Consider the following 26985-nt stretch of genomic DNA (forward strand, 5'->3'; position numbering starts at 1 on the left):
CCCCATTGGTGCCACACAGTAAGTATGAATTTGCCTGACACATTAAGAGTGGCTAACGCTAGGAGTCAGGGGGCCTCTGCTGGAATAAAACGTGCGAGCCCCGCAGGGTGCATGCTGTATTTGCAGTCATAATTATATGTGCTAATGTGGGCAGAGCTCCTCAGCATCTAGTGCACAGGCAGGCTTGAGAAATGGACCTGCTAGTGCGGGCGCTGTCAGACCTTGCCCCTCATCTGTGCGCAAAATCCAACAGATGTCAGAGCACCGCAGGCCAAGAGTTAGAACCAGCTAGATCCAAGGTGCCTCCTTGAGTGTGTCTGACAAAAGCCTGACAGGTGTTTCAAACACACTGTGATGGGGTGTTCCCTCCACACAAGGCCTAAAGGGGTGAAGGCAGGCTAGAGGGGCCAATTAACTACATAGGCTGCACCTGGAGGGGAGCCAGGGCTCAATAACGTGTAATTAAGGATGAAACTCACCTGGGCAGGAACAGGCAGGGCTTCTATAAAACTAACAAGCTGAGCATCGAAGGGAGTGGTGCAGGGGTAATAGATTAAAGTCCCTCCCTGACCAAAGAGGGGATAGTCAAAGATTATAGGGTCTGGAAAGAAGCCATAGGGGGAAGTAGCCATGGGGAGTGGAGGAAGCTCAGACAGGGGGTAAACCCTGAGGATGGAAAGAGGAAACAGGATAGAGTCCAGGGAAGCAGCAGCCCTGTCTGGAGTCAGTAGACCATAGCCAGGGAGCATAGGGTCCCTGGATGGGATCCTAGAGTAGAGGGTGGGCTCAGGTTCCCCTACCAGCTGCTGCAAGGACAGCCTTGGAGGTAGAATGGATAGCTGCCTAGAACGGCTGAGGGACAGCTTGTCTAGAGAGATATTGATGGACCCCTGGAAGTGTACGACTGAAGTGACTCACTGAAAGGCCAGGTCACAAGGAAGAACGCTGCCCTGAGTTGTGGAGGGCGAGATGCTGAGGGACTGCAGGAAGGGCTGTCCAACTAGGAGCTAACTCCCAGATGCACCATGAGAAGGTGCCCCACTGGTGAGTAGTGAACCCTGTTAAGCACAGACACAGAATTGTTCTGCTTGCTTTATTTATTTTTTTAACTTCAGAAACCTCAGCAACATCGGCTCTGGTCTGTGCTCTTTGCTGGAGGGCTCTCTGGGTGACTGAAGGACAATCTTTCTCAGCCATTCATTGAAGGGGTGGAGACTCTTCAACAAAGAACGCTTTTCTCCCAAGAGTTTGCATTAAGTGGCCCACATAAATAAGACACCTTCCACAGGGCCTGCTCCTCAGCTGTTGTGACTGACATAGCTCTGCTGAGGATGTAGTCCAGGGAGTTTTAAACAGTATGAATAAAATCAGGTGCCATTTCAGTTAATGAAACTGTGCTTCCTTGGGGACGGCATGGTGCAGTGGGTAGGGTAATGGACTGCAGCTCAGCAGACCTGCGTTCTACTCCCAGCTTTGTGACCTTAGCCATCTTGCTTCACAAAGAATTCTCAAAGGAGGGAGGTGCCTATCTCCCCTTGACTTTCAATAGGAATTGGGTGCCCTTCAAAAGGGACAGCGGGGGGCGGGTACCTATCACATGCCCGCACCCCTGAAAGGGGACAGGCAGGGGTAATAACTGCACAGCTGCAGCCAGCCTGGCACAAGCATTGGCAGAATATGGTTCAGAGCCAGCAGGAGTGGGGAGTGAGCTGGATGATCATGGTGTTACGAAAGATCCAAGTGACACCTGTAACCCAGTTAATTTAGGGAGCGGGAAACTGAAGGAAAGATTACAGGAGAGCACAAAATGAGATGAAGAAAATGCAGGGTTTTCTAGTCCAGGGGGAACACCCTAGCAGCTGGCTCAAGGTTTCTTACAGGTTCTTTTACTGTAGGATGGAAGAAAGTTTTGATCATGGGTCCCTGGTGCCTTGACCGCTTCCATTTATATCCAACACTTAATATGCAATGCATTGGCCGAGCCAGGCTCACTTAGCTGATTCCATGCATGAGAGAGGCATGAGCTATGGGCTGAGATGGGTTTAACATTTGCATTTCAAATCATGGCGCTAATCTAATTTGCGGAAAGCTGGGAGAGATCAGGGTAGCTTGAAAATTACCCAGGGGGCTTGTCTAATTTAGCCAGTCACCCTCAGGGCAGAGCCTGTGCCTTTTCTCATGCATTAGAAAGTGCCGTGTGTGCTAGGGAGCTGTGCAATAATTAAAACCTACAGGGGGCTCATAAGAAATCGGGAAAACAAGATGGGTGGAGAGAGCAGTGCATGGGGGGGAGGGGCCCTCTAATGGCGTAAATCCTGGGATGGAGGAATGGAGTCATAGATTACAAAGCCAGGCTGTTGTGATCACCTAGCCCATCTCAGTTCTTGACGCAGATGATAGATGGAATCAGAGTCAACCAGGCAGAGCTGCCACGAAACAGGCAAATGGCAAATTGGGTTGTGTCCTGTCTCCCTCTTTCAAGTCTCTCGCTATCTGATCACTGTATCTAATTGCTCTCTCTGATCTCCCTCCCTTTTACTTAATCTCTCTCTCTATATATAATTTCTACCTATCTAATTTCTCTGTCTAATCTCTCCTTCAGGACTTGTCTTAACCCAGGTGAGCACTGAAATAACTAACTTGGCTTGAACTCACCCCTGGCATTGTTTCAGCGCAAACCTGGGCACAGATGGCTTTGTTTCATATTACAAGTGGTTTAAATGTAATTTAATGAAATCACACTTAATCTGAAGCAAGAGTGTCCACACGCCCTTGTGGAAGCCTCTGGTGGCTCTGTGTGGTTCCCGCTCTGAGCTGATACACAGAGAACAGGAGTTGTGATGGCCGCTACCTGCAGAGCCTTGGCTCTGTAACTCAAGCCGTAGCAGCTCATGCTTTGAGTTCAATGACTGGTGTGTTGGCCCAAATGGCCATCATCACATTGCACCAGAATGGCTAGGGGTGGGAATTAAACCCATTTTCATTGGTTCAGTGCCAGTTTGTGTGTGGCTCTGTGGTGATGGGTGCCTTGGACATACCTAAGCATCTGTTGGATACCATGCTATGAACAAGATGTGGTACGTGGCTGCTCTGTTCAAGTTGGAGCCTTGTCACTCAGGGTTGGCCGCAGGTTTCAAAGATGTTCGGGGCAGGCAATGAAGTGATAGAAGGCTTGGCTTGCAAGCCCGGTCTGCACAGCTGTGGGTGGGCTAGTAGGAGAGAAGAAAAGCATCTGTTATCCCATTAGTTAGAACAGGAAGCCCATGGAGCCAGAAGGTGGCAGCATATCCAGCAGGGGGAGGGAGCTGAGGGCTGGTGAGAACATAGCCTCCAGGGTACTGAACCACGGGCCAGGATCTGAAAGTGTTCTACAGAAAGCTGATACACAGGTCTGATGGGGAACATTCATTCTGGCATTTCCTAAGTTGAGCACTTGACTTGCAACCTTAAAGTTCTCTTAACATAACGTGTCTGAGGGTGGGGGGTTAATATGGAGGTAGATCCACAAAGGGACTTTGATGCCTCACTGCCTCTTAGAAGCCTACATCCAACATCTAGATCCAATAACATACTCGAAGCCACCTCTCAGGTACTGCCTAGCCCTCCACTGGTGGGCTGCCTGGCCCCAGGAAATGAGCTGCTCATAGCCTTAGCGCAAGCTGCAGTGCCAGCAGACATGAAGGGGGATTCTCAAATGAGGTGTTCCCTTGCCTGTCTCCTGGCAGGGACCAGGCCCCATAAAAGACCTGCATATGTGGAGTGTTGGAGCTATCGCACTTGGCAGAGCTAATTAAATAGTTGAGCAGGGCTGTCAACCTGACTGTCCCACAGCCCCTGTGACCACTGGGCTAGCCTCGCTCTCTTTGTCCCAGTGAACATTTAATTTATTTAGGCAAAGTGGAGCAGCTCCAGCAGGAGACGCCATTACCCACATGCCCAGGTGGTCACCATGCTCACCTGTGGGGTGGTAGTGGGTGGGAGCTGGCTTCAAGTCCTTGCTCCCAATCCAGTAGAGTAGGGATTGGAATCTGGGTATCTCACATCCCAGATGAGTTCCCCAACCACTGGTCTATTGAGTATAATGGGGTCTCATTCTCTTTTTTTGCCAGGTCAGCTCTAACTCCACAAGATGGCTCTTGGCCGAGAAGCCCGAGTAGAGAGAGCATGTTCCTCCTGCTCACCAGTTAGGTGCCCAAGGCCCAGATCAGTGGGAGTTAGGCACCTAAACACCTTTGTGAATCTGGGTCCTAAGCCCTACCCCTTTTCTCTGCATTTCACTCCTGCCTAGCCCTGGCAGTCCCTGAGAATGCCTTTCCCTGCCTCAGTCCCCCTATGCTTTGTAGGGGGAGCCTGGGTGGCTAACTCAGGGGTGAGAATTCCACTAGGCAGCAGGGTACCTGGGTGTTAGGCATTGTAATGCCCATGCCCCTATGTGGATCTAGCTCATAATGCATGTACATTTCTGCACACACACTACAATAGTGTAAGGTGTATAATATACCTTTAATGCATAGCAGGCTTGTGCACGGAGGAGGATCTATAATGCACATGAACAAAAGCCCAACAGAAGGATCAAACATGCCAATGGCAGAGCCCTGGCAATCCGAGCTATGATGTGATGGCAGAGCAGCATCAAGGCTGCACTTCATGGCTCCTGCCAGAGCAGAAGAGGGACAGGGACAGGACTGTCCCAGGAAATGCCTGTCAGGGGGATGGGGAGAGAGGGACAGACAGCAGGTGCCTGCGCTTATGCTAGAGAAGAAGGGAGGCATCTTGAAGGAAAACGGGAATGAGACAGACACAAAAAGGAGGAATGCAGGTGCCTTCATTGGAATTCAGGCTTCTCCTTATCTTGTCACCTGCAACCTCAACTGAACGCCCCCCCTTCCCCCCCCCCCCGGGAAGAATCCCCCACAGTTAAGTGAGCACAAATGGAGTGTGGGATTGGCCAATCCCCACCATTATGCCTGCAATCATTTATCTTCTGGGGCTGACACAGCCTTTGTGTGTCTCCTTTCCCCCCCCCACCCCCTTCTCTGTTTCCATTTTCCCAAGAAGCCTTTAATGAAATCTGCCCTTAATTAAATCCACATTCATTTGCATAATTACCAGGAAATTGAAATTAGCCTATGGATGTGGCTGGAATACATTTAGGCTTTATCAATCATTCCCATTATGCAGGGCAGAGGGGTATGATGTGGGGGTGGAGTCCTGGCTGAGACACTCTGCTGGTTTGGGGTAGGATAGTTGTGTATGGAGGTGCCCTGGGACCCCTGACAACTCTGCCCGTGCTCCTCAATCCTGGCCCAACAGCCCCTCTGCTATCCCAGTGTTGGGCTCCCCATATCACTCTGCTGATACCAGTCAGTCCCAACCTGCAGCCCCTCTGCTCCTCCAGCCCTAGATCCCCCCACCGCTCTGCCTGCACCCCTCACTTCTGATTTACATCCTCCCTGCAGTCCTGGGCTTCCCACCCCACTCTGCCGGTGTCCCTCACTCCCGATGTGCAGCCCCTTTGTGGTCTTTTATATTGCCACTTGTCCTAGCCTCATGGTGGTGATGTGCTCCTGCTTTCTATTAACCTCCAGCATAGCCCAAGGCATCTGGCCGTGCACTCAGCAGAACTGGGTCAGCTGGCACTGCAGCTGCATGGCTAATGGACAGTACATGTCGCGCATCTCCATGGCAGGCTGTGCAACAAATTTCCTCCAGGGATTCCTCCTCGCCCCACTTCCATGCCAACCCTCCATCAGTCCCCAGGCAAACCCAGAAGCTCTCGCATGTCAAGCCTCCCCCCCCAAGAGCGATCAGATCAATTGCTGCTGAGCAGCACGGTGCCGAGTGCGAGTGCTTTCTCTGTAGGGGAAAACAATGTGAAGAGTGACTTCCGGGGGGTGTTTGAATGGGTTGGAGTGACTGGCAGTCTGCTGGCAGAGGCTGTGTGCATTGGATCACTGGTTCTGGGCTAGCTATTCTCTCAGCTCAGGCCTCTCCCACCCACTCCCCAGCAAGGACCAATAATCTCCACAGGGACAAATACTTTGAAAAGCCACAAGAATCCCATGAGTTTCCCCCCACACACACACAATTCCTGAGAAAGTAGGGCCCAAACGGCACTTCCAACAGTTCAAACACCATCTGCCTGGAGGAGCACTGGAGTAATCAGGGTAGCTATACAGGGCTTTGATGGCTAGGCCCTGAAGCCAGACCTCAAAGACACAGCTCTACTTCCCAAATTGGGCAGAAGTAGCCAGAGAAAGGAGCTGAGAGGAACCAGATGGGAGGTGTGTGCCCCCCAAGCCTGCTTTAGTTGGGGTTGGTTCTGCTTTGAGCAGGGGGTTGGACTAGATGACCTCCTGAGGTCTCTTCCAACCCTAATCTTCTATGATTCCACAAGACCAGCCCCATGCCAGCCTGGTTCCCTGTCCCCAGCTATGGTGACTCCATTTACCTAAAGCTGGGTAGCACCCTGCACTGATAGCAGGCCTAGGGGGCTGCTCATGTTACCAGAAGGATAACTGAGCTCGTATGCTGTGTGCTTTGTGCTATTGCCTCCTGAATATGAAGTCTTTTATTGCTGCTAGAGGTTGTTGAGTGCTGACTGCTTAGACAGAGATGCCATCTCTGCAGTGAGGAATCAAGTCTTGGAGCTACGGGCAGGACTCCAGGGTCCTACTCCTGCTTCTTTGACCCTAGCTTTTCTTTGGGGAACACACTTCCCTGCTCCCTGCCTCAGTTTCTCTCTCTCTAACAATCCTGTCCCAGAGCCCTGGCGTGTGAGTAAGGGTTAATTCATCAATGGTAATAAGGCTCTATAAGACCCAGGATGAAAGGCGTGATAGGAGCTCCAAGCAGTCATCATTCATTGGGCCCGTTATTTATTAATGAAGTGCAGGATGTGCTTTCAAACTAGCCCTTCAGCTTTGCAGACAGCCTTCCGTAAGCTGCAGCCCTATCTGTCCCCTTCGTCCAGTGTGCTGCATGTCACAGCCTGGGAACCCACCTGCCCCAGGACGTGAGCCAGTTGCCTCCACCGCTGTGGCCCTGGCCTATTGGGGGCGGGTTGGGCCTGTTTTGACTTGCACAGAGGCGGAACTCGCCTCCGTCACCATGGACTTGAATGAAACAGGATGCGACGAATGGCAAATGAGCCTGACAAGCTGCTGGGTGATGCCTTCCCTGTGGTTTGGGCAATTCCTCCCATGAGACCATCCTGACACCAGGGTCTCGGGTGGTAATGGGAAACCACCCAGGTATCCAGCAGGCTCTGGGTTTGCTGGTGTGAACGTGTGGCAGCAACTTATACTGCCATTGCTACGTGGTCCCAGCTGCCATATAAACTACTGGCTGCAAGGCCTTCCCGCCCCACTGCCTTCTGCCTCCACCCCCCACTGCTCCTTTCTGTCGTGGGCCAAGGTTACCAGTGCGGCATACAACGGGGGCTAATGATGGTCTGAACCTTTCACTGCTGGGTTGCTGGTCCAGATCCCAGCTCAGGGTGGGAACGGCTGACAGCAGCTCCCTCTAGGGGCTATGTGAAATGGGCTGCTGGACTCAGTCTAGCTTGATGATGGCCCAGGTGTCCGTGTCCTTCTGAATCCCAACTGCGACTGGTTGGCTAAGTCAGCAGGGAGGCCAGGGGTTCCGTGGGGCCAAAGCTAAAGCCCAGTGGGGATGCTTACACGGCCACTGTCTGCCCTGTACCTGCTCTGGGAATACAGAGTTACAGACGCGAGGGGGAGCAGCAGGAAGAAAGATAGGCACCTAAATACCTTCTAGAATCTGGGCTCAACTCCCTGCCTACCTGGGAGGGTCTGGGCCACAGTCCCCTCACGGGGGAGGAAGGATGGTCTTGTGCTGGGACTGGACTGGGAATCGGGAGATGTACTTTCACTTCCCAGTCCCTGGATGACCTTGTGCGAGTCACAGCATCTCTCTGGGCCTCCAGAGACAATACTAATGGGGATAACCATCCTGCCTGTGTGTGTTTAGACTGTAAGGGCTGTCTCTCAGCCTGTGTTCACACAGCACCTGGAGCTCAGGTGAGGCCTCTAGGCACAGCTGTAATATAAATGATGATGATTCCAGTAGAGAGGAAATGTTCTCGTTCATAGAAAACCCCTTCCTTCAATTTCATCCTTTAAAATGGTCGATTCCAGTATGACGGGGAAGAGGCCATTTGCCCATGTGTCCAATACATACACGTACGCACCCCCACGCCCTCAGAATGCACCCCCTCCCCACGGAACCCGTCCAACCCAGGAAAAACTCAAAACACTTATTGGGATGGATTGTTGGTGTGTTTTCCCCTTGGCTTTATTTTATAGCAATTGTCCTCAATATAGAATTAAATAACACATTTAAAAACCTCCTGGTCACAAGTCAAAGAACTCCAAAGAATTTACAGCTACATGTACTCTTTTGATTGTTTGTTTGTTTTCCCTTTTGCAGAAGGGGGCGGGAGAAATCCAACAACAGCACCATGTCTGCTCGTTTTCATTCTGTGACCGCCCCTCTCCAGGCGCACAGTGCAAGAACGGAGTATATACACCCAACCAGTTCACAAGGCTAAGTCACAACACAACCAACGGGATGCAGTGATGCTTCATGGGGAGATCAACAAAAACAGCTGATGGAGGAGATGCCCACGCTGCTGTACAGATCAGAGTCTGTTGGGGAAAACGGGATGTTCAGCCTGTCACATCTACTTTCACCATCTCCTGATCCATCCATTTGTATCTGTCAGTCTTGCTCAGTAAGTTGTGTCCATTTAACACATGCAAGGGCCTTATCCAGCTCCCATGAAAGCCAATGGCCAAATGCCAGTTGGCTTCAAAAGGAGCAAGGTCAAGGTCCTACCTGCTCTGAGTTTCTTGGTGTGGTTGCTGGCATGCTGAATGTCTGGAGGGGTGGAGGGGTTCAGTGCATGGATTTCTTTAGCAAGTTCAGATCAAATAATGTCAGGAATCTTCGTCCAAAATTCCTCAACTTTCCAAGGCTTGCTGTCCAAGTGAAGGGCTGAACTGCCCCCCACCAAGGGAATATTCGTGGCATCCATATAGTCTAGGCCCTGAGTGACCAGATGTCCCAATTTTATAGGGACAGTCCCAATATTCAAGGCTTTGTCTTATAGAGGCACCTATTACCCCCCCCCATCCCAATTGGCCACCCTAACATAGTCTCAACCAGATGAAATGGGGTTTTCACCAGGGGCAGTCTGCCTGTGGGACATTCCCAGCCTGGTTTCTGCTCTAAAGATCATAGAATCATAGAATATCAGGGTTGGAAGGGGGTCATCTAGTCCAACCCCCTGCTCAAAGCAGGACCAATCCCCAACTAAACCACTAAGATGGTTCAGCTCAGAGAACATCCAAGCTCTTAGGAGCGCTGATGCCCAGGGACAGTGGGTGGAACTATCCCACTGACTGGGAGAAGAGTAAGAGACACCTTCTTCATCTTGGTGTTGCCCAAAAAAGAAGCAAAGGCCTCTGGATTATTGTCACCCCACCAATCAGAGCACTGCAATAAGGGCTGCGGCAGAGGTCAGGGAAGGGAGTGATTGGTCCTCTGCTTGGCCACCTTTGCAGCAGGTGGGATAATGGGTGCTGACTTGGAGAAACCCATATATGGGGAGGGATGGACTCTCCCGGAAGCTGCCTTCTCCCTGCAATCCTTCCTCTACACTGAAATGAAGAGGGCTCTCAATCCTCATGCTCTAGGACAACAGCTTGGGTCAGGAAGAATTTCCTCCGGTGCGATAGGACTGCACAGCTTGGTGCATTATGAAAGAGGGAACTGACACCTTGCTTCAAAGCATCTGGAACTTTTAGCAGCCAGGATGCAGGGCTAGATTGGCCATTGAGCTGCTCTGGTGTGATACCAGGCCAATCACTGGCTGCCAGCCTCATGTACTGCACTCAATCTGCAAGGGAGCCAAAGGACAAGCTCTTCTTGGGATATTTTGGGCTGGACTGGGAATTTGACCAGAAAGACTGTTCCAGGGACACCTCTAGCTGGATGGTCAGGCGCTGGCCAGTCTGGATAAGCGGCTGATCATTTGCCAGTTATGGGAGACCTTCTCTAACTCAAGTGGCGTCTGTGCAATGGAGCTGAGGAATTGGATTCTAGTCCAGGGTCTGCATGAGCAGGTGTGTAATGTATGTAGTAACAGTGTTTGTTCTCTGCACCACATGCATTCATTCCACTCTCCTCTGAGCGATGCCACGAGACTTAGGGAGGTTGTCAGAAGAGCTGGTTGGAAAATTCAACTTTTTGAGCTGACATTTCAACTTTCACTGAAAAAAACCCAAGGCAAAATGTTTGCAAAAAAAAAAAAAAAATCACAGCCCCTTTTTGGACCAAGAGTCAAAACACAAGCTTCAGCCCTTCCAGAAAGCAGCCAATACACTCAGCACTTTTTGAGCTGGCGAAGACCCAGCCCCCTCCCTTCAAATGGGACAGCCCTGGGGGAAACATCACTGCATTGTTACAACAGAGAATCACTTTTATTTTATTTTAAAAAGGCCTTCACGTCCATTGAGAGGTTTTGCTTTTTTTTTTTTTAAATATATCCATTTTGTTGGTTTTTTTTTGTCATTTTTTAATTTTTCTTTTCTTTTTAACAGTGACAGGAACTGAGGTAACACCTGTGACACTATAATCTCTCCTACAGGAAGAATATCCAAAACCTGACAGACAAAGGAATTACCCCCCCTCGACAACCTAATAACAACAATGCAACAGAAAAAATATCTCACGCACACCTTGAAAATCAACGAACCAACCGGAAAAATAAAAAAAGTTCTATGTGGTGTTCTTATTCCTTATCTACATTATTGCACGAAAGATCAAGGACATTGAGGGACCTAAGGCAAAAAGGAGAAATTGCGGCTCTATTATCTAAATCTGTGCAATGCTACCTCTAAAAAATACTCGAGCCCTGGTCTTCCCCAAAGCATGGGGTGACACCTAAACAGGAGGGCAAATGGGTTGTGTTCCCCCAAAACGTGGACTGCTGAGAAGGAGGGGCGACGCTGGGTGTTGTAACGGTGGGGATGGGGGAAGAGGACCGATGGACGGGACTGGTGACACAAAGGAAGATCCAGGGGTCAGCAGGCTGCTAGTCTGAAGGGTGGGAGAAGCCTCTCAGATGCTGTCCCTTCCTCACCATGGATAGGTAGTTGTTTGAGTGGATCAGTCCTGCCAAGGGATGGAGCAATGGACTATCAGACATGGTGCCCCTTGGATACTGTACCCAGAGGTTCTGGAGAGTCACCATGGCTCTCTAGCAGTGGTGGGGAAGGAGGCCAGGGTTGGGTGTGTGCTGTGGCCGGCAATGGTTATACAGAAGACACACCCTCGCTTTCTGCTGAAGTCCAGTGGCACTGGCTGTCAGGTGCCCCCTGCGTATTAGGTGGGGGGCTTGGACCGTGCCTGCCCTCCTGGTGTCTGTTTGTAAACTGCTGTTGCTGCTTAATAGCGTGATAGCCCTTTGTGCAGTGCTGAGTGAGTTGGGCCGTGCCCAGAGGCCGGGGCTGGGGGGCGGGAGCCGCTTGCCAGAGCAACACCTCCACTCAGCCAGTCCAACTCCCCTCCCCTGAAATGGCCCCTGCTACGGCCCCTGGGGAGTGCAGCCAGCCCTGGGGAGTCTGGGACAGGGTGAGGAGGGGGGGACAGAAGGGTGGACAGCACAGCTCTGTGCCACTAAAGCCCCAACAGTGTCCGGCCCTCAGCCAGCCGGGTGGCAGGACTGACCCTGTTTGTGCCCACACTGCAAGCCACAGGCAAGGGGGACGAGCCAGATGCTCGACAGGAGTCTGTCTTTGCTGCAGTGCTAACCCAGGCACCTACTCGCCTCACCCGCCCTTCCCCACACAAGCCTGATGGTGCTTTACAGTTGGGCTAGCTGGCCTGGGCTATAAGCTAAAACCTAGGTGCTGATTACACTTGGACTGGTAACCTGCCCACTTTGCAGTGAGGACTGCAGCTAAACCACTCATGTTCTGCTAGTCCTCCAACGACCATCCCACAATCCCACCCCCTTCCCCTCATGTGCCCAGAAGGGCAGACAGGTTCCCCACAATTCACTGGGAAAGCATCATAGACAGTGGCTCAGCTCGCTGCAGTCCAAAGCACCATGGGATGGGCCACCGCAGAAGCCCTAGCGACACATACAGCAAGCGCAGCACCAGACGTAGCTGCATCTGGCTTTGCAGTGGCTGTTCACACCGGGATAGGAGAATCTGGGCAGTGAGAACACCCCACCTGTCGCCAGTGTTAGCTCTGCGGGGAAGATCTGCCCTGAGGTGCAGGTCGGGTAGGCGCATGGCAGGTCATGGGGGCAAGTGAAGCCCCCTGTGGGATGGCAGGGACCTATAGTCCCTGAGCTCAAGAGGAAATCCCTTTGGTGCATGCCCTTGATTGGGAAAGAGCCCATATGCCTTGTTCTTCCAGTACCCTGAGGACTCTCTGCTCGGGGCCGGAGCTGGGAGACAGCAGACATGAGTCTGTGGTAGGCAGCTGAGCTGACTCTGTGGACACCTCCTGGCAGAAGCCCCAGACACCCCCTCAGGGCCTGGGACCCATGTTTGTGTATGGCCTAGGACTCTGCAATGAACTGCTTTCCTGCCCCTCCCCCGCCCACAGGACCTCTCTGGCTCTGAAGCACCCACACTGTGTTAATTCGATCCCTCACCAAGGCTCTGGGCTGGGCATTCAGAGCCAGCCAGGCAGGTTCCCTATGCATCCCTGGGGTGGTTAGTTACTGATTCGACCTGCTAAGGCCCTTCCCCAACTTGCCCATGGAGAAGGCAACTCCGGCCTCCAGGTCTGATTCAACAGCAGATCAGAGAAGTGCTTATATCCATCCCTCCCCCTCACACCCACCCACCCATCTCTCACACACACACATGCCCATCTCTCGTTCTCACACACACACACCTTCCCGTCTCTTTCTCTCTTACACACACCACCTCTCTGTCCTGTGTCTCATGCACACACACCCATTTCTCACACACACACCCTCCCATCTCTCTCACACACACCCATCTCTCTCATGCACACACACCTGCCCATCTTTCTTGCTCACATACACGCCCATCTCTCTCACACACACCCTCCTGTCTCTCACTTACACACACACACACACCCCCCTCCCATCTCTCTCTCTCACACACCTCACATCTCCCACACACACACCTCTCTCTTTCACACACACATCTCACATCCCCTCCCTCTCTTCACCCTCCCATCTTTCTCGCTCTCACACACCTCTCTGTCTCTCTCACACACACACACATACACACATACTCCGACCTCACACTCTCATCTCTCTCTCTCTCACACACACACACACACCTCTCCCATCACATACATACCTCCCATTACATGCACAAACACCTCCCAGCTCTCAGACACCTCCTACCTGCACCCTCCCATCTCAGTGCGACCCTGCTTGTCACAGGTCAGTCTCCGGGTATGCTCTGGCAGTGCAGTCACCCTGGGCCTGCCGGTGGCACCCTGCCACTACCATGGGACTGGGGACTCCCCACCATCCTTTGGCCACACTGAGGTTTGCAAACCTTGCCTGCCAGTGACCGAGCTGGAACCAACTGAGTCAGCAGATGCCACTCAGCCTCCTGCTCCTGTCACAACACAGCCCAGTAATGCAGGTACGTGGGCGTGTTGATCCCACAGCTAGAGAACAGCTGAGCACAGCTGGGAGATGAAGCTCAGCTCCCATCACTGGGCTATATACAGGCTTTGGGCAGGTGGGGTGCTGGCAGGCTCCAGCATGCCAGGGAAACACAGCCACCTGCCCCACTCAGCCCATGGCTGTGGAAGGCTCACGTTAAGAGGTGACAATGTTGGGGGTGGGAGGGTCATTTCCACCTCCGTGTTCCCAAGCCACTGAAGCTACCGCCCTAGATATGTCTGTGCCTCCATCAAACGGCCTTGCCATGGGCATCTGTTGGCAGTGAGTGGGCTCCCAGCGGTGCCCTGGCTAGGGGAGAGCGAGCTGGCACAGGGTATCACAGTGGCTGAACAGGGCGCACTGTGGCGCTGGTGGGGCACGGAGGGTTAGGGCTGGGAGCTGGCCAGCAGCTCGGGTGTGGGCTGGGTCTAAGCAGAGGCATTCTAGAGGCCAGGGAAGCTCAGCAGCAAAGCCCATCTCCCCAGGGGCACATGTTACAGCAGCGCCTGGCATACCCAGGGCATTGCCTCCCTGCAGCCCCACCAAGCCCTTCATGCCGCTCTCAGTGCAGTATGGCTGCGGTGCACGGTGAGTCATCCAGAGCACCCTGGACACAGGGCTCTTGCCTGCCCTGACAGCACCACTGCCTTCCATCTCTTCTCTCCAGCACCCCTGCTGCCTTCAGCTTGTCGTGGCAACTGGCCAGACTTTGCGGGCAGTTAATAGCTTTCCTTTCTGGCCACCACTTGGGGTTTGGCTCCAATGCATCCATCTAAGTGGTGGGTGCTGTGCCAACCCCCACGCCAATGCCTACTGGTTTGCCTTGGGCAACCCCACCAGCTGGTTTTTTCAGGCTGACCTCACCTGTCTCCTGCGCCTTCCACCAGCATGCACCTCCTCCCCAGGGAGTCCCATTGACGGCAAGCAAGAGCCGTCCAGCCCAGGAAGCAGGTGCCAGGCCAAGCTCATCAGGGGTATCTGTGAGCATCCCTTCCCAGCCCCCTGCCATCCAAGCCCCAGCCCCATATGGCCTGGCACTGCATGCTGATGAGAGCCTTTCTAACCACTGCAGCCACAAGAAACCCCACGGAGCAGGGGATCCGGAGCCTGATGGCGGCTCTCCTGCTGCCCACGTCCCTCCAGTTAAAACCGAATGGGTTAGATCTCTGCTCCTCACAAGACATCATGCGCTATGCCCCTTGCTCCCCATATGGGTCCCAGTGCCCAGCTGACCCACTGGGTTCAGGGACAGGGAGAGGCTGTTCCCTGGGAAGGGTGATGGTGACAACAGCCGGGCCCAGCTGGCCCGACACACAGTGACACATGGAACACACCGACATTTGCTACATTTAGCACTTGCTTCCCCCACTGGCAGAGAGAGGCATTCCCTCAGGATCCCTCAGCAAGGAGGGGAGCAGCAGGAGCTGGGGCTGCCCGAGTCCCCACCCCTGGGGGAAGTGCCCTGGGCATGGCTGGACTCAGGCTGTCAGAGAACTGGCCCTGAGAACACCCCCTTTACAGCCACTGACAGGGTCAGTGGCTCAACCAGGCTTATTGGTTTCCTCTTTATCTCCTGCTCCCCATCACAGGCCACCCTCCAAGCAGGATAGCAGTGGGGGACGGGGATGAGGCAAAAGGGGCAGACCCCAGCCTGCTTGGTATTAAACAGGCTGGTGCACACTGCCCCCCACAATCTCTCCAAAGGCCTCCTCCACAGACTGGGCTCATGAGCCTTCCACTCAAACCCCACGAGTCCACCCTGCCAGCCCCCGCCCCCCCCCCCAGGGAAATCACAGGAGAGTCCCCGGGCCTGAGCACAGACACAAAGAGCCAACGAAAGAGCGACAGAGGGCAGCGCTGGAGGGCAACGCTGCTGCAGTGCCCGCTGGACGGTGCTGGCCCCATGCTCTCTTACCGGGATCCTGTAGCAAGAGCCCTGCTCAGAGCCCCAGCACCCACTCTGCCCCAGGGAACAATGCACTAGTTCGCATATCAAGCCTTGACAGTGATAGGGGATCCCGGTGACCCCCAGAGCTACACGCCTGCTGCAGCCTTGTTGCTTATTAACTACAAACCACCCCCCACGCCATCCTACCCCACACGCCCGATGGCTGTGACATCCCTGCTGAGCCCCTGCTGCTCACAAGATGGTCACCCATCCGTTTGTCCAAGACTGGGTGCCGATTCCCTCCTTCCCGCACCCCTGTGTCTTCCCGCTCTCATCCCTGTGAAAGTCCCTGCCCACCCCCAACAATGGGAAGAGCCTCAGCGCTCCTCCCATGCCCCACTGAAAAAGGGGGGGCGCAGTGCAGAGTGCCTGGGGAAGCAGCCCCCAGCCCAATCATGGAAGACGTGAGGGGGAGGGGCCACCATGCCACACAGGGTCCTTCCCGGCCGCCAAGCCGGGGCCTTTCTGCTTGGCTCTGTGTCTGCACTCTGGCCTTTCCTCCAGGGGTTAGCTATACGTCGCAGCCTCAGTATCAGTGAGTACTAGCAGTGTGAGTATTTTTTGCTTCGGGAGACATGGCTCCTGGTCCCTTTTCACACAAAAAAGGAATCCCCTCCCCCCTGAACCCCATTCGCCAGTGGGGCGGGGAGGCAGGGGTGCTGACATCATCGTTGCAGGCTGTACAGAGCGGAGCGGCGTCATGATGACCAGCTGCCCCCTCATTCCTGCTGAGCCCTCATCAGACACAAATCTCTATTGCTGTGGCCAGGACCATCTGCCCTTTGCCTTTGTCCTGCCGCCCGTCCGTCCGGCTAGCTCCCCCCGGGGAGGACAGGCCTGGCTCAGAGGCGGAGAGCCGGGGGCCGCTGCCTTCCGTCAGGATGGTTCTCTTGAGCGGGGTGGGGGTGCAGGAGCTGGGCGTCTCATGGCGATGGGGGCCGGCGGAGAGCTTATCTCCGGCATGCTTGCGGGAGCGGTAGGAGGGCCGGCGGCGCACCTCCGACATCAGGTCGTACTTGATGAAGTAGAAGACCTCCTTGACGGGGCAGCGCTTCTCGGGGTCCAGGGCCAGGAGGCGCTGGAACATGCGCAGGGCATTGTCTGTGAAGCGCCGCCACTGGGATGGCAGGCCTGCCAGGCGCCCCTTCTGCCACCGCACAAATTCCTCAAAGAAGGTGTCCGAGGCAGCGGCTGCCTCCCAGGGGAAGTTGCCGGTCAGGACGCAGAAGATGAGCACCCCGAAGGCCCACACGTCGATGCTGGTGTCCACCGCGAAGCCCTCGGCCCGGCCGGCCTGGCACACCTCGGGCGCCGTGTAGGGTATGGTGCCGCTGATGCGCTTCACCCGGCAGCCCACCTTGCGGGTCATGCCGAAATCGGCCAGCTTGACCCGGCGGCAGTCGCGGTCAAAGAGCAGCACATTCTCCGGCTTGATGTCCCGGTGCACCAGGTTCTTGCTGTGCACGTAGTCCAGGGCCAGGCCCAGCTGCTGCACACAGCGCTTCACCATGTCCTCGGGGAGGCCCACCTGCAAGGGCAGACACGGTGCATTAGCAATGGGCACGGGGACGGGGGTGCCGGGGCGGGGGGGGCATTTCCACTTGGCTGCTGCGACCCAGGGGCCCGGCCTGATCTCCAGCACATGTGGAGTCGGACAGGCAGGCACTGGGGGTTTAGCCACAGAACTACAGAAGCGAATGGATTAACAGCAGGTTGGCTCTCCTGGGGACTGTCCCTGACTGCCAGGCTCCTCACAAGGTGTATGGGCCCCGTCACAGACACGTCCTGTTGGCACATTTCAGGTCACACAAAGACTCTCCCCTTAGGAGCTTGAATTAAGGAGGTCCTACTATAATTCCTTTATCAGTGCTTAAGCTCCTCCTTCCCCAGGCCTCCATGTGCCCTCGCACAGATGGAAGTGTGTCACTCCGAAATGGCACATGCCCATGCTCCTGGTCGCTGCGGGGGTGACTGCCTGCCCCGAGGTCTGTCCCAGAGTGGGCCCTTCCAGCCCCCCAAACAGCTTTGTGGCTCTTCTCTGGTCAGTATCTGGTAACGAGCTGCCCAGACCTGGCCGCACCATGGACATTCTGCTCAGCCTCCCTGCTCCGTGACATGGAGCCGTGGCTCTCCTCTACAGGCACATCCCCCATCCACTGTCACCCCCCAATCCCAGGTAAGGTCCCCTGCTCCAGGGCTGGACCCAGAAGTCAACTGGCGGCAGGATCTCAGTTGAGGACCTTCTCCCTGAGAGAGGCCAAGTCCAGTGCAAGTGAGTGGAGATCCACCTCAGCTTCTCCTCCTCCCGGGTCTCTCTCTAGTGCCTGTTAATCCCCAACAGACCATGACACCCTGGGAGGGGGCAGAGGCGTCGACTCCATGAGTTCTCCAAGGCTGGAACATCCATGGAAAAAAATTAGTGGGTGCTGAAGCCAGCTCCCTCTCACAGCACCTCCCACCTGCCCGCTGCCCCACCCATCAGCGCCTCCCCCTCCCTCCCAGTGCCTCCTGCCTGCCGCAATCATCTGTTTCACTGAATCGCATCGTGCAGGAGGCGCTGGGAGGGAGGGGGTGGAGTAGGGATGGGGCACGCTGGAGGGAGGGGGCAGAACTGTGTGGGAAGAGGCGGGGCAGGGGTGGGAAGAAGCGGGGTGGGGGTGGAGGCTTGGGGGAAGGGGTGGGGTATGAGCAGGGTCTGGGGTGGAGCCGGGGTTGAGCATCCCCTGGGCCCGGAGGAAGCTGGCTGAGAAGACTGATGGAGCTGGAAGGGCTGGTTGAGGAAGAGATATGAAGGGTGCTTGGCCGAGGCAGTGTGAAAGGGAGGAGAGGAGGTCATGGTGTCCATGTGGGAGCAGGGAGAGGAATTGCTTAGGGTGCTCTGGGGTTGGACAGGGTAAGAGGGAGGAGACTGACAAAAGGGAAGTCTAGGCTGAGCTTCAGGAGAAATATCTAAGGCAGAGAGATCCGGGGGGCCAAGGTCCTGGAGAACAACCCTACACTGGCCACTGGGTCGGGAGGGGATGGACTAGGTGACTTAAAAGGCCTTCTCTACCTCTAGTGTCTCTGATGAGCATTGCCTTGGGTCCCTATCCATGTGCAATGCAGAAGCTGGGCGGAAATTTGGAAACCATCATCATCCTGAAATGGCAGCCAACAAACTGTTTCCCTCCCTCCCTCCCACACACCAAGGACTTGAGGGGCGATCAGGTGGCTGGTTAAGAACTGCCAGCCACTCGGGCAGGGCTGTTGAGTTCAGCAGGGGTGGGGATACAGTTGCCCTTCTTCTCCAGGGGGCAAGGTCCTTACCGCTCACCACTACCTTGGAGACCAGTGCAGGCCTGGTGGAACCAGTCCAGAATGCATCCCCCAGGGGAGATCTTAGCCAGAACCCAGGTTAGTCTGAATCCCTGGGCCAATGGCAGACACCTATGCCAGCCTTCCAAAGATCAGACTGGTGAGGGGCACACAGGGGCTAGAATTTCCTGGGTCACAAAGGAGAGGGCATTTCAAGGACTCACCTCCCCCCCCCCCCCCCCACACACACATACACCCTGTCTCTTGTCTTTGCTAAAGCACCCGCTGAAGCTGTATAATCACATTTTCCTTTATTTGCTTTACATTACGATTTCATTACACTTCCAATTCAATTATGTCTAATTATATTTGGGGAGATCTCTTTCTACTCTTTGGTCATCCTTTCTCCTTGGTTCTCTCTCAGTTCTGTCTGCTTATTCCTCCTCCCCCCCATGCCTTGTTCCTTCAGTGCAGAGAGGGGAAATGTTTTATGATCAGAGCAAGCAGTACTATGTGTGCCATTGGGCTAGCTCACCCCAGGAGGTGGCTATGAACCCCTGGTCACTGTTGAACCTTCCCTGCTTTCATAAGGATAATGAATCATAGTCATTAATTTCTTATCTTCATCTAGCACCTTTCAGGATCCCAAAGCACTTTGCAAATCACTTCACCCACCACTGAAATGCGGCCCCCTCTGGGGTGGGACATGCCAGCAGTTTAACAGCGCACAGCATCACTAGGCAAGTGTTTAGGACAGGAAGTGATGCATAATGCACCCAGTTGCAACTGCAGGGCAAGCATAAGCAGGAAGGTTGTACTGACCCCAGTTAGTATTTAACAGCCCTGCTCTTGTGAAAATCGCTACAGGCTCATTAACAGGACACAAGTGGCCAGGGGCTCAGCTTTGTCTCATCTGAAGGCATGCTGCCCGCGGGGGTGAGGTCTGATTGCAGAGTCGGGGGCAAGAGTGCCACCTACTGAACACCCTGTATATGCGGGAGCCACTAACACTCGGGATGCTCCCAATTCAGAACTCTCCACTCACTCTCACCTTGCCCAAGTGGAAAGGACCCACAAGGTGCTAGCAAGAGGAGAACCAGGCCCAGGTGCTCTCAGACGGGAATGTCAGGGCTTTCCTGTGGCAGTATTGCACTCAGGCACCCGCCAGGCCTCAGCCTGATATGCTGGCTCCAGTCAGCACCCTTGCTTAGCACATGAGATCACAGCTGGCGGACAGAGTCTGCCTTTAGGTCTCTGAGTAGCAGAGGTAGGATGGGGGTCAATGGAGAAGAAGGTCTTCTCGTGTAGGAAAGGGGTCTGTTGTGCAGGGGAGCTGGGGCAGCCCCAGTTGAGGGCCATGGGTGTTAAAGCTCAGACTCCACGGGGGCAGGAGAGAGGTAGCCTAGGGAAGCTTCCTAGCCGGTACCTGTGGCGGGATGATGTCAAAGAGGTCCCCGCCAGGTGCATACTCCTGAGCGAAGACATAGCAATCCTCAGTCTCAAAGACCACGTCGAAGACCTTGATGATGAAGGGGCTGGAGGAGAGCGTGTTGGTGATGCTGAACTCCCGCAGGAAGTTCTTCAGCTTCGTCTTGCTCTTGTTCACGAACTTCAGCGCCATTTTGGTGCCTACAGGGGAAAAGGCTCAGGAGAAGGCTCAGCAACACAGGGCTCCTCCCAGACCAGTGAGGAGTTTGGGGTGGGACACAACGCTCCCACAAGAGCTCCCAAATTCATGGTCCCCGGCTCAGGCCCCACCCATCCAAGCAGTGAGGTCCCAGCAGGTGCTGCTCTCCCTACCAACCCAGCTCTACATGGCGCTTGTCATGGCCTGGCCCACACCCACTGGACCTCTGGAGAGGCCTGGGCGGGAGACACTGGCCTTTGAGCACAAGGACTGAGATTTTCCTGTCCGTTTTCAAGATTTTAAAAAATGTTCCCATCCCAAATCAGAACAAAGAGTTGAAATCTCAAAAAAATGTTCAAACTGAAAGTCTGGGGGGAAAAAATTGATTCGGGTCAGTGGAATCGTTGATTCCCATTTTGTCAATTTTTTCAAGACCTTTTTAACTCTCGTTAGCTTAAATTTCTAAACAAAAAGTTGTTTTGAACCAGAAAGGTAGAATTTTTCATGTTGAGTTTGACACTCTTTTTTCAAAAATGTTTTGAGTGGAGAAGTTCATTGACGACGCCCCTTTCCCACGAAACGTGTCCGTTTGGATGAAAACCATTTCATTGAAAAATTCCTGACCAGCTCTGCTGGGGCTGGGGCCAGTAGCTGGGCAGGGACACTAACAGGAGCACCTGGCATCCTCCCCAAAGGGCTTTGCCCCCGCAACCCAGAACTACAGAACAGCCTCAAAGCAGCAAGCCTGGTCCACTGGGAGCTGTACAGAAGGGACCGCCCCAACCTCAGCCCACCATGGAGACCTCCATGCCTATCCTGTCAGCTCACCGGGGGCAGAGGACTGTGGGTGTGTCAGGGAAAAGCCAGTGGAATGGCACACAGAGTGGATCCCTGTGGCCACAGGCCCTGGTAAGAGGCAAGCAACAGGCTATACCTGCTACTCTCCCAGTAGCTGGATGCCCCCTGGCTGTGGGTTGGGGAGTGCACCCCTCATGCCAGTGCAATTTCTGCAAGCAAAACCCTTTGACTTAGACTGGGGATGTGGCGATAACGAGTCGAGACCCAGCCTGCTTCAGGGGTCCCTGTCTGAGCAACTCCTCACTCCCCCATGAGCTGAACCCAAGCTGGGGTACAGGAGCCTGACACTTCCTGCAGCTGGCATGGCTAGAAATATCCCGAGGTGAGCCACTCCCAGTGGGCATCAGTCAGCCTGCAGCAGACAGGCGCCAAGCCAAACAGGAGGGACAAGAATCCTTGTACTCCCTGACCTGCTAACAGGTCTGGGCTGAATTTCAGATGGCTGCTCAGTTCCTCCACTCCAGCCATGTCTCCCCTCCCCATCCAGCCGCTCCCAGCCCGTGGCTTGCCAAGCTGCCAACAAGCCCTGCCTGCCCAAATGCCCAGGCCTGGCCACTAGGAGCCGAGCTGGCCTCACCTGTGCTTTTGTGGGACACCAGGTCCACCTTGCCGTAGGTGCCCTTGCCGAGCTCGCGGATGAGGTCATAGTGCTTGTTGATGTCGGAGCCGGAGAGGGTGCGGATGGCCAGCGACTGCATGTCCTCAGTGATCAGGGGCACTCCGCAGCAGGCCAGCTTGCGCGACGGCTCCTGCTCGATCGAGCCAGCACTCATCGTCGCACTGCAAGGCAGAGACGTGGTCAGGGGCATCGCCATATGCTGCCACGCCTGTGGGCCTGCCACACACACTGCCTGGCACCCACTGTCGTGTGTGGCGCTGGGCAGAGGGGAGCCTCATGAACCACTAGGGGAGTTCTTTGGGACCTGGGGAGGGCTGCCCCTGCAGGGGCACAGAGACCCACTGTGCTGGATAATTCCCCACCCATGTTGTACAGAAACAGCCCCTCCTGTCATCAGTCTAAATTCCCACCCACTCTCTCCATGTCAGTCCTGGTCTTTGCCATCACTCTCACTACTCTAATCCTTTTGCTGGCTCCCCCTTCTCCATCGCCAGCTCCAGAGCTCTGCCCTCCCTGCTCATCTGCCCAGGCTCCATCTCATCAGCTCCATCCATGGTGCCCCATTGCCCTCTTTGTCTGCAACCCGCGTGGCCGTGCTGCCTTCCAGGCCACCCCCTATACATGGAGCCCCCATCCCCCAATCCAGGCTGGCCGGCTTCTTTAAATCCCCCCAACAACCCCCTTCCTCCCACAAGGCCTGCCATGGCTGTAGCCAATATCCAGTGCACTTATCCACCTCATGAGTCAGCTGCTCCCCTCCATAGAAGGAAAGGTCAAGCACTGGGAGAGGAGTCAGGACTCCAGGACTGATGCAGGGAATTCCAGGCAGGCGGGGGGCACAGGAGGGCTGAAGTGTGTGTGTGCACCTGGGCATGTAATTTAGGTATTCTTGTTAATATGATGTGTATTGTGCTAGGTGCTGTACATTATTTATTAGGGGTATTAGGTTAACACCAAGGAGCCCTGGCCCTATTGTGCTAGACACTGTACATTATTTATTAGGGGTATTACGGTAGCACCAAGAAGCCCTGGCTCCATTGTGCTAGGTGCTGTACAAACACAGAGCAAAGCAGTGGTCCCTGCCCCCAAAGAGCTCAGTGCGTATGACTTTATAGAGCTCCCAAACACAAGTGACTGTCCATGCGATCACTCGGCCTGCGTGTTACACCCCTTTCCCTCTCCCCTCAGCTTTTCAGTTTGTCAGCTCCCCAGGGCAGGGACCATGTCCCTGGCTATGTTTGGAAGTGTGGACTATGTTGCAAGCGCCCTGTGACAGGGCTTTCTCCTGGGGTCTGCCAGACTTGGTACAACTCTGCACACATCTGCCCCTCCCTGGGGCTGGCTGTGAGCCATGCTAGAGGCGGCAGGGAACTCAGAGGGTCAGGGAGAGCTTGTTCACAGAGGGGAGAGCAGGAACTCAACCAGTGGCAATGTCTCAGCTGGCTGGGGATTTCCATAGCATCACCCACAATGCTCTGCTTCAGAATCTGGTTGAGGTCACCCTCATTGTGCTGAGGTGGGACAGAGAGCAGGGAGGAAGAGGTGGCTACTTACCAAACAGTGAATGTTGGGACACCACAATAAGGCTGTTTGGAAAGGCATTGGTGTTAGCACCAGAGGAGCATCTTTACTAAGGGCAGCCTTCAGTGAACAGCTGTCTGAGCACATATGATTCCATCCTGCAGGGGGCAGTGGAGCATGCCCACACCCATGCTCTTGTCCAGCAGAATGGATGCTCTTGTGGCTAAGGTCTGGCACTGGGTCCCAGGAGATTGAGGTTCAATTCCCTGCCCGGCCATAGGCTCCCTGTGTGACCTTGGGAACGTTCTTTGACCCCTCTTTGTCTCGGTTCTCCACCCAAACAGGGTATGGCTGTAAAGCAAGGAGAAGCCTACAACAGAGAGTTTCAGAGCCCAGGTTTTCAGGCCTGTGCCGTGGCACTAGAAAGAGCTGTGTAGCCATATGGGCTCAGGCTCTGACACCCTGTTCCAGGGGAAAGCTCGCTGGAGTGGGGCTGAAGGGGCCTGAGCTGTGTTCCTCACTGCCACGGACTGGCTGTGTGACCTCGGGCATGTCTCCTCACCTCACCTCCCCAGCTGGTGAAGGGGGAATTGTATGTCCCGAGCACTAGATCTGTGTGTGGAAGAAGAGCTAAGTATCATTCTAGCATTTGCTATACAATCTCTGCTGGGGCGGGGGGGAAGACGCCCGGCGCTGGGGGGGAGGGCAGGCCAGCGAGGTGGATTTGTCAGGGGCCCACATACCAGAGGATCTAGGCACCAGGAGAAAGTTACAGCTCTGCTGCTTGTCATTTGGGTTAGCTGTCGTTGCCAGGTCTTTAGCCTTCCCACAACACCGCATTACCCTCACCCCTGCAGAGAGGATCCAGATGCCAGCAGCACACAGCAAAAAACAAGATGCTGTGAGTTATCCCCGCGACACTAGCAGTATTTGTGCTCTGAAAGCAAGTCAGACCTGGCTGGGGGGATTCTGGGCACCTCAGCTGACACAGAAGGGCAAGGATTGGTCAGTGCAGGCCCAGACTATTTCTGAGGGGGGGCGGTTGGAGCTGGCCAGGATCTGAAATCCAGGAGATCCTGGGTTATAAACGGAGAGTCTTTGCGCAGCAGCAAATGCACAATGAAGGCCAGCTGGTGCTTGGAGCTTTAAAGAGCAACCCCCCCTGCTATGCCAATGGGTTTTCATTCACAGAAAGATAGGACCTGATTATGTAGAGAGCTGCCTCCAACCCAATCCCTTCCCCTAGGACAGCTGGTACCACCTATGATCTCACAGCACCGGACAAAGAGACACTAATTAAGCCTCACATCACCCTTCCAAAGGAGGATGGGATCTTTTATCCCCATTCTGCACATGGGGACACCGAGGCGCAGAACGGTGATGTAAACTGCCTGGATTCACACAGCAAGGGTGAGGCAGAGAACCAGATCGCCCAGCTTCCGGGCCTGTGCTCACACCACTAGGCCATCCTGCCTCACAGCATTAAATAATCCCCTACAATGATTCTCTCACCAGCTTGAGTGTAGCAAGGACTAGTGTTGATGTGCGGCAGCCTTTGGATGCTATGGTGTACTTCCTCTAAAGGAAAATAGTCTGTGCTCCCTCCCCCGGACCTGCCCCCTCCACACATACTATGCTACTGCTGCTACAGGAGACATCAATTAGCCCCTGCGGGGCCAGCTGTGTAGCCCATGGCCCATCCTTATACAGTGTGACAAAGCTGCTTTCTCAGTTTGCTGGCTGGTTGAGGGATCTGGTAATGGGCTGTCGAATTTTTCACTACTGGGTTACTGGTTCAAATCCAGCCCAGATATGTGCTTATCCCATGAAATGGTTGAGGAGGGGTCTCTGGCACTTCCTCCCATATCACAAAAACGCCACTGACTGCCCCCTTGTTGGTGGTCTCCAAAGGTTAAATGAGGACTGGAGAGGGAGCTACTGCCTGGCCCTAGCAGCAGGCACAGGGGTGGTTTGCAGGAGAAGTTGCACAGCTGCTGAAGATAATCCAAGCGTTTCATGCTCCAGGACTGTCCTGCAGCCGGGTGCCCATCGACAGCACAGAATTCACTCTGGAAATCACTTTAGTTAACAGCAGCGTTTGGGCAGAAGAAACCAACGCTGCAGTAAAACAAGCCCAGGGACAGCTTCCCGAGCGGGGTATCATGGCCCCTGCTGTTCCTGCTATGAGGTAAGAAGCAACAAGCCCAGCATACACAAACTGTGACCAGAGCCCGTTGCTACCCTTCACCAAGGAAACCTGGACAAGGGAAGGCAGTGAAATGAAAACACAGAGATGCCCCCGTCCCAAGTCATGTTCTGACACGCTGCAGCTAATGCCCTCCACAGCCGGTGTTCAAAAGAGGTGTGTGACTGCCAGGGAATGCACGGGTGTGTACAAATGCAAGAGCCGGGACAGAGAGGGGAGTGTGAGAGGGATGTGTTTAAGTGCATGAGAAGTGTGTGTTGCAGAATGCCCGAGCGGGGTGAGCAAGAGATGGGTCCACGCATGTGTGGGAGATCTTCCTGGTTTGCCTTCCCTTCCTCCCTGGGACAGAAGCAGGGTGCACCTTGGTTTGAGTTGTGTGCTACTGCACTTCCCCTTGAGCTGCTCTCTTCTTGGGTGGGTCCAGAAGCGCTGCAGACGATTGAGTCTCTGTTCATCTTCTCCCACAACATTTTCCTCTGAAGGGCCCTGAAGGGAATGTAAGTCCCACTGGGGCTGTACCAAGCTCCCAAGTGCTGGGTACTCAGGGGTACATTTCCCCAGATGCTCAGCTTCTGGCTGCAGAGGAATCTGGGCTTTCCCCCATGCACTGGCCCTGGTCATTCCGCATTTCCCAAACTCGCTGTGGGGGTTCTCGCTGGGGAGTGCAAAGGGGAGCCTTTGAGAGCACTGGACAGCCAGAGCCCCCGAGGCAAGGCTGAAAGGCCAACATTTTCCAAAACGCCACTGATCTTGGTGACCTCCATTTTTGGGAGCACCTGACTTGGGACACCAAGGGCTGGTTCCCGTCGGTGCTGAGCTCCTGGCAGTTCCCATCAGAGTCAAGGGGAGAGGCAGGGGGTGCTCAGCCCCTGGGAAATCAGGCCCCAGGCAGTCACAAGTCAGGCACCCAAGCTCAGTGGCCACTTTGGTGTAAGTGGCTGGGCTGCCTGCGATTGCCATAGTACCGTATGGCCCCTGCCATTCTACAGCTCTGCAGAGCGAGAGGAGGCTAGGAGATGGCCAAATCCAATTGGCAAACAGGGGGCCCAATTCGCCCCCAGGGGATGACATCAGTGGGAAGTACTGGTATTCCGCAGGAAGGGCATCAAGACTTGGGAACCACCACCATGCAGAGGTGTTTGCCGGGCTGTTTCTTGCTCTTCCCCGGATCTGATGCTGCTTTGAGGTGGTGCTGAGGATCACCCAGGGCACAGAGGGC

General features: G+C 54.6%; 1 protein-coding gene across 3 annotated transcripts in view; it reads right to left on the minus strand.

Annotated features, from left to right (window-relative positions):
• Positions 1–15601: 15601 nt before the first annotated feature.
• Positions 15602–26985, minus strand: part of SBK1 (SH3 domain binding kinase 1) — an 83584-nt gene continuing 72200 nt past the window's right edge. The window contains exons 2-4 of one of the 3 annotated variants that reach the window (XM_074964684.1): positions 21998–22200; positions 20362–20564; positions 15602–17169 (exon numbers count right to left, since the gene is read on the minus strand). In XM_074964684.1, coding sequence (XP_074820785.1) covers positions 16381–17169; positions 20362–20564; positions 21998–22200 — 1195 coding nt within the window. In that variant the 3' untranslated portion in view covers positions 15602–16380. The remainder of the gene's footprint in view (positions 17170–20361; positions 20565–21997; positions 22201–26985) is intronic. The other 2 variants (XM_074964686.1, XM_074964685.1) reach the window with 2 other exon arrangements.

This window comes from Natator depressus, chromosome 10 (genome assembly GCF_965152275.1).
Source record: "Natator depressus isolate rNatDep1 chromosome 10, rNatDep2.hap1, whole genome shotgun sequence".
NCBI classification, from domain to species: domain Eukaryota; kingdom Metazoa; phylum Chordata; order Testudines; family Cheloniidae; genus Natator; species Natator depressus.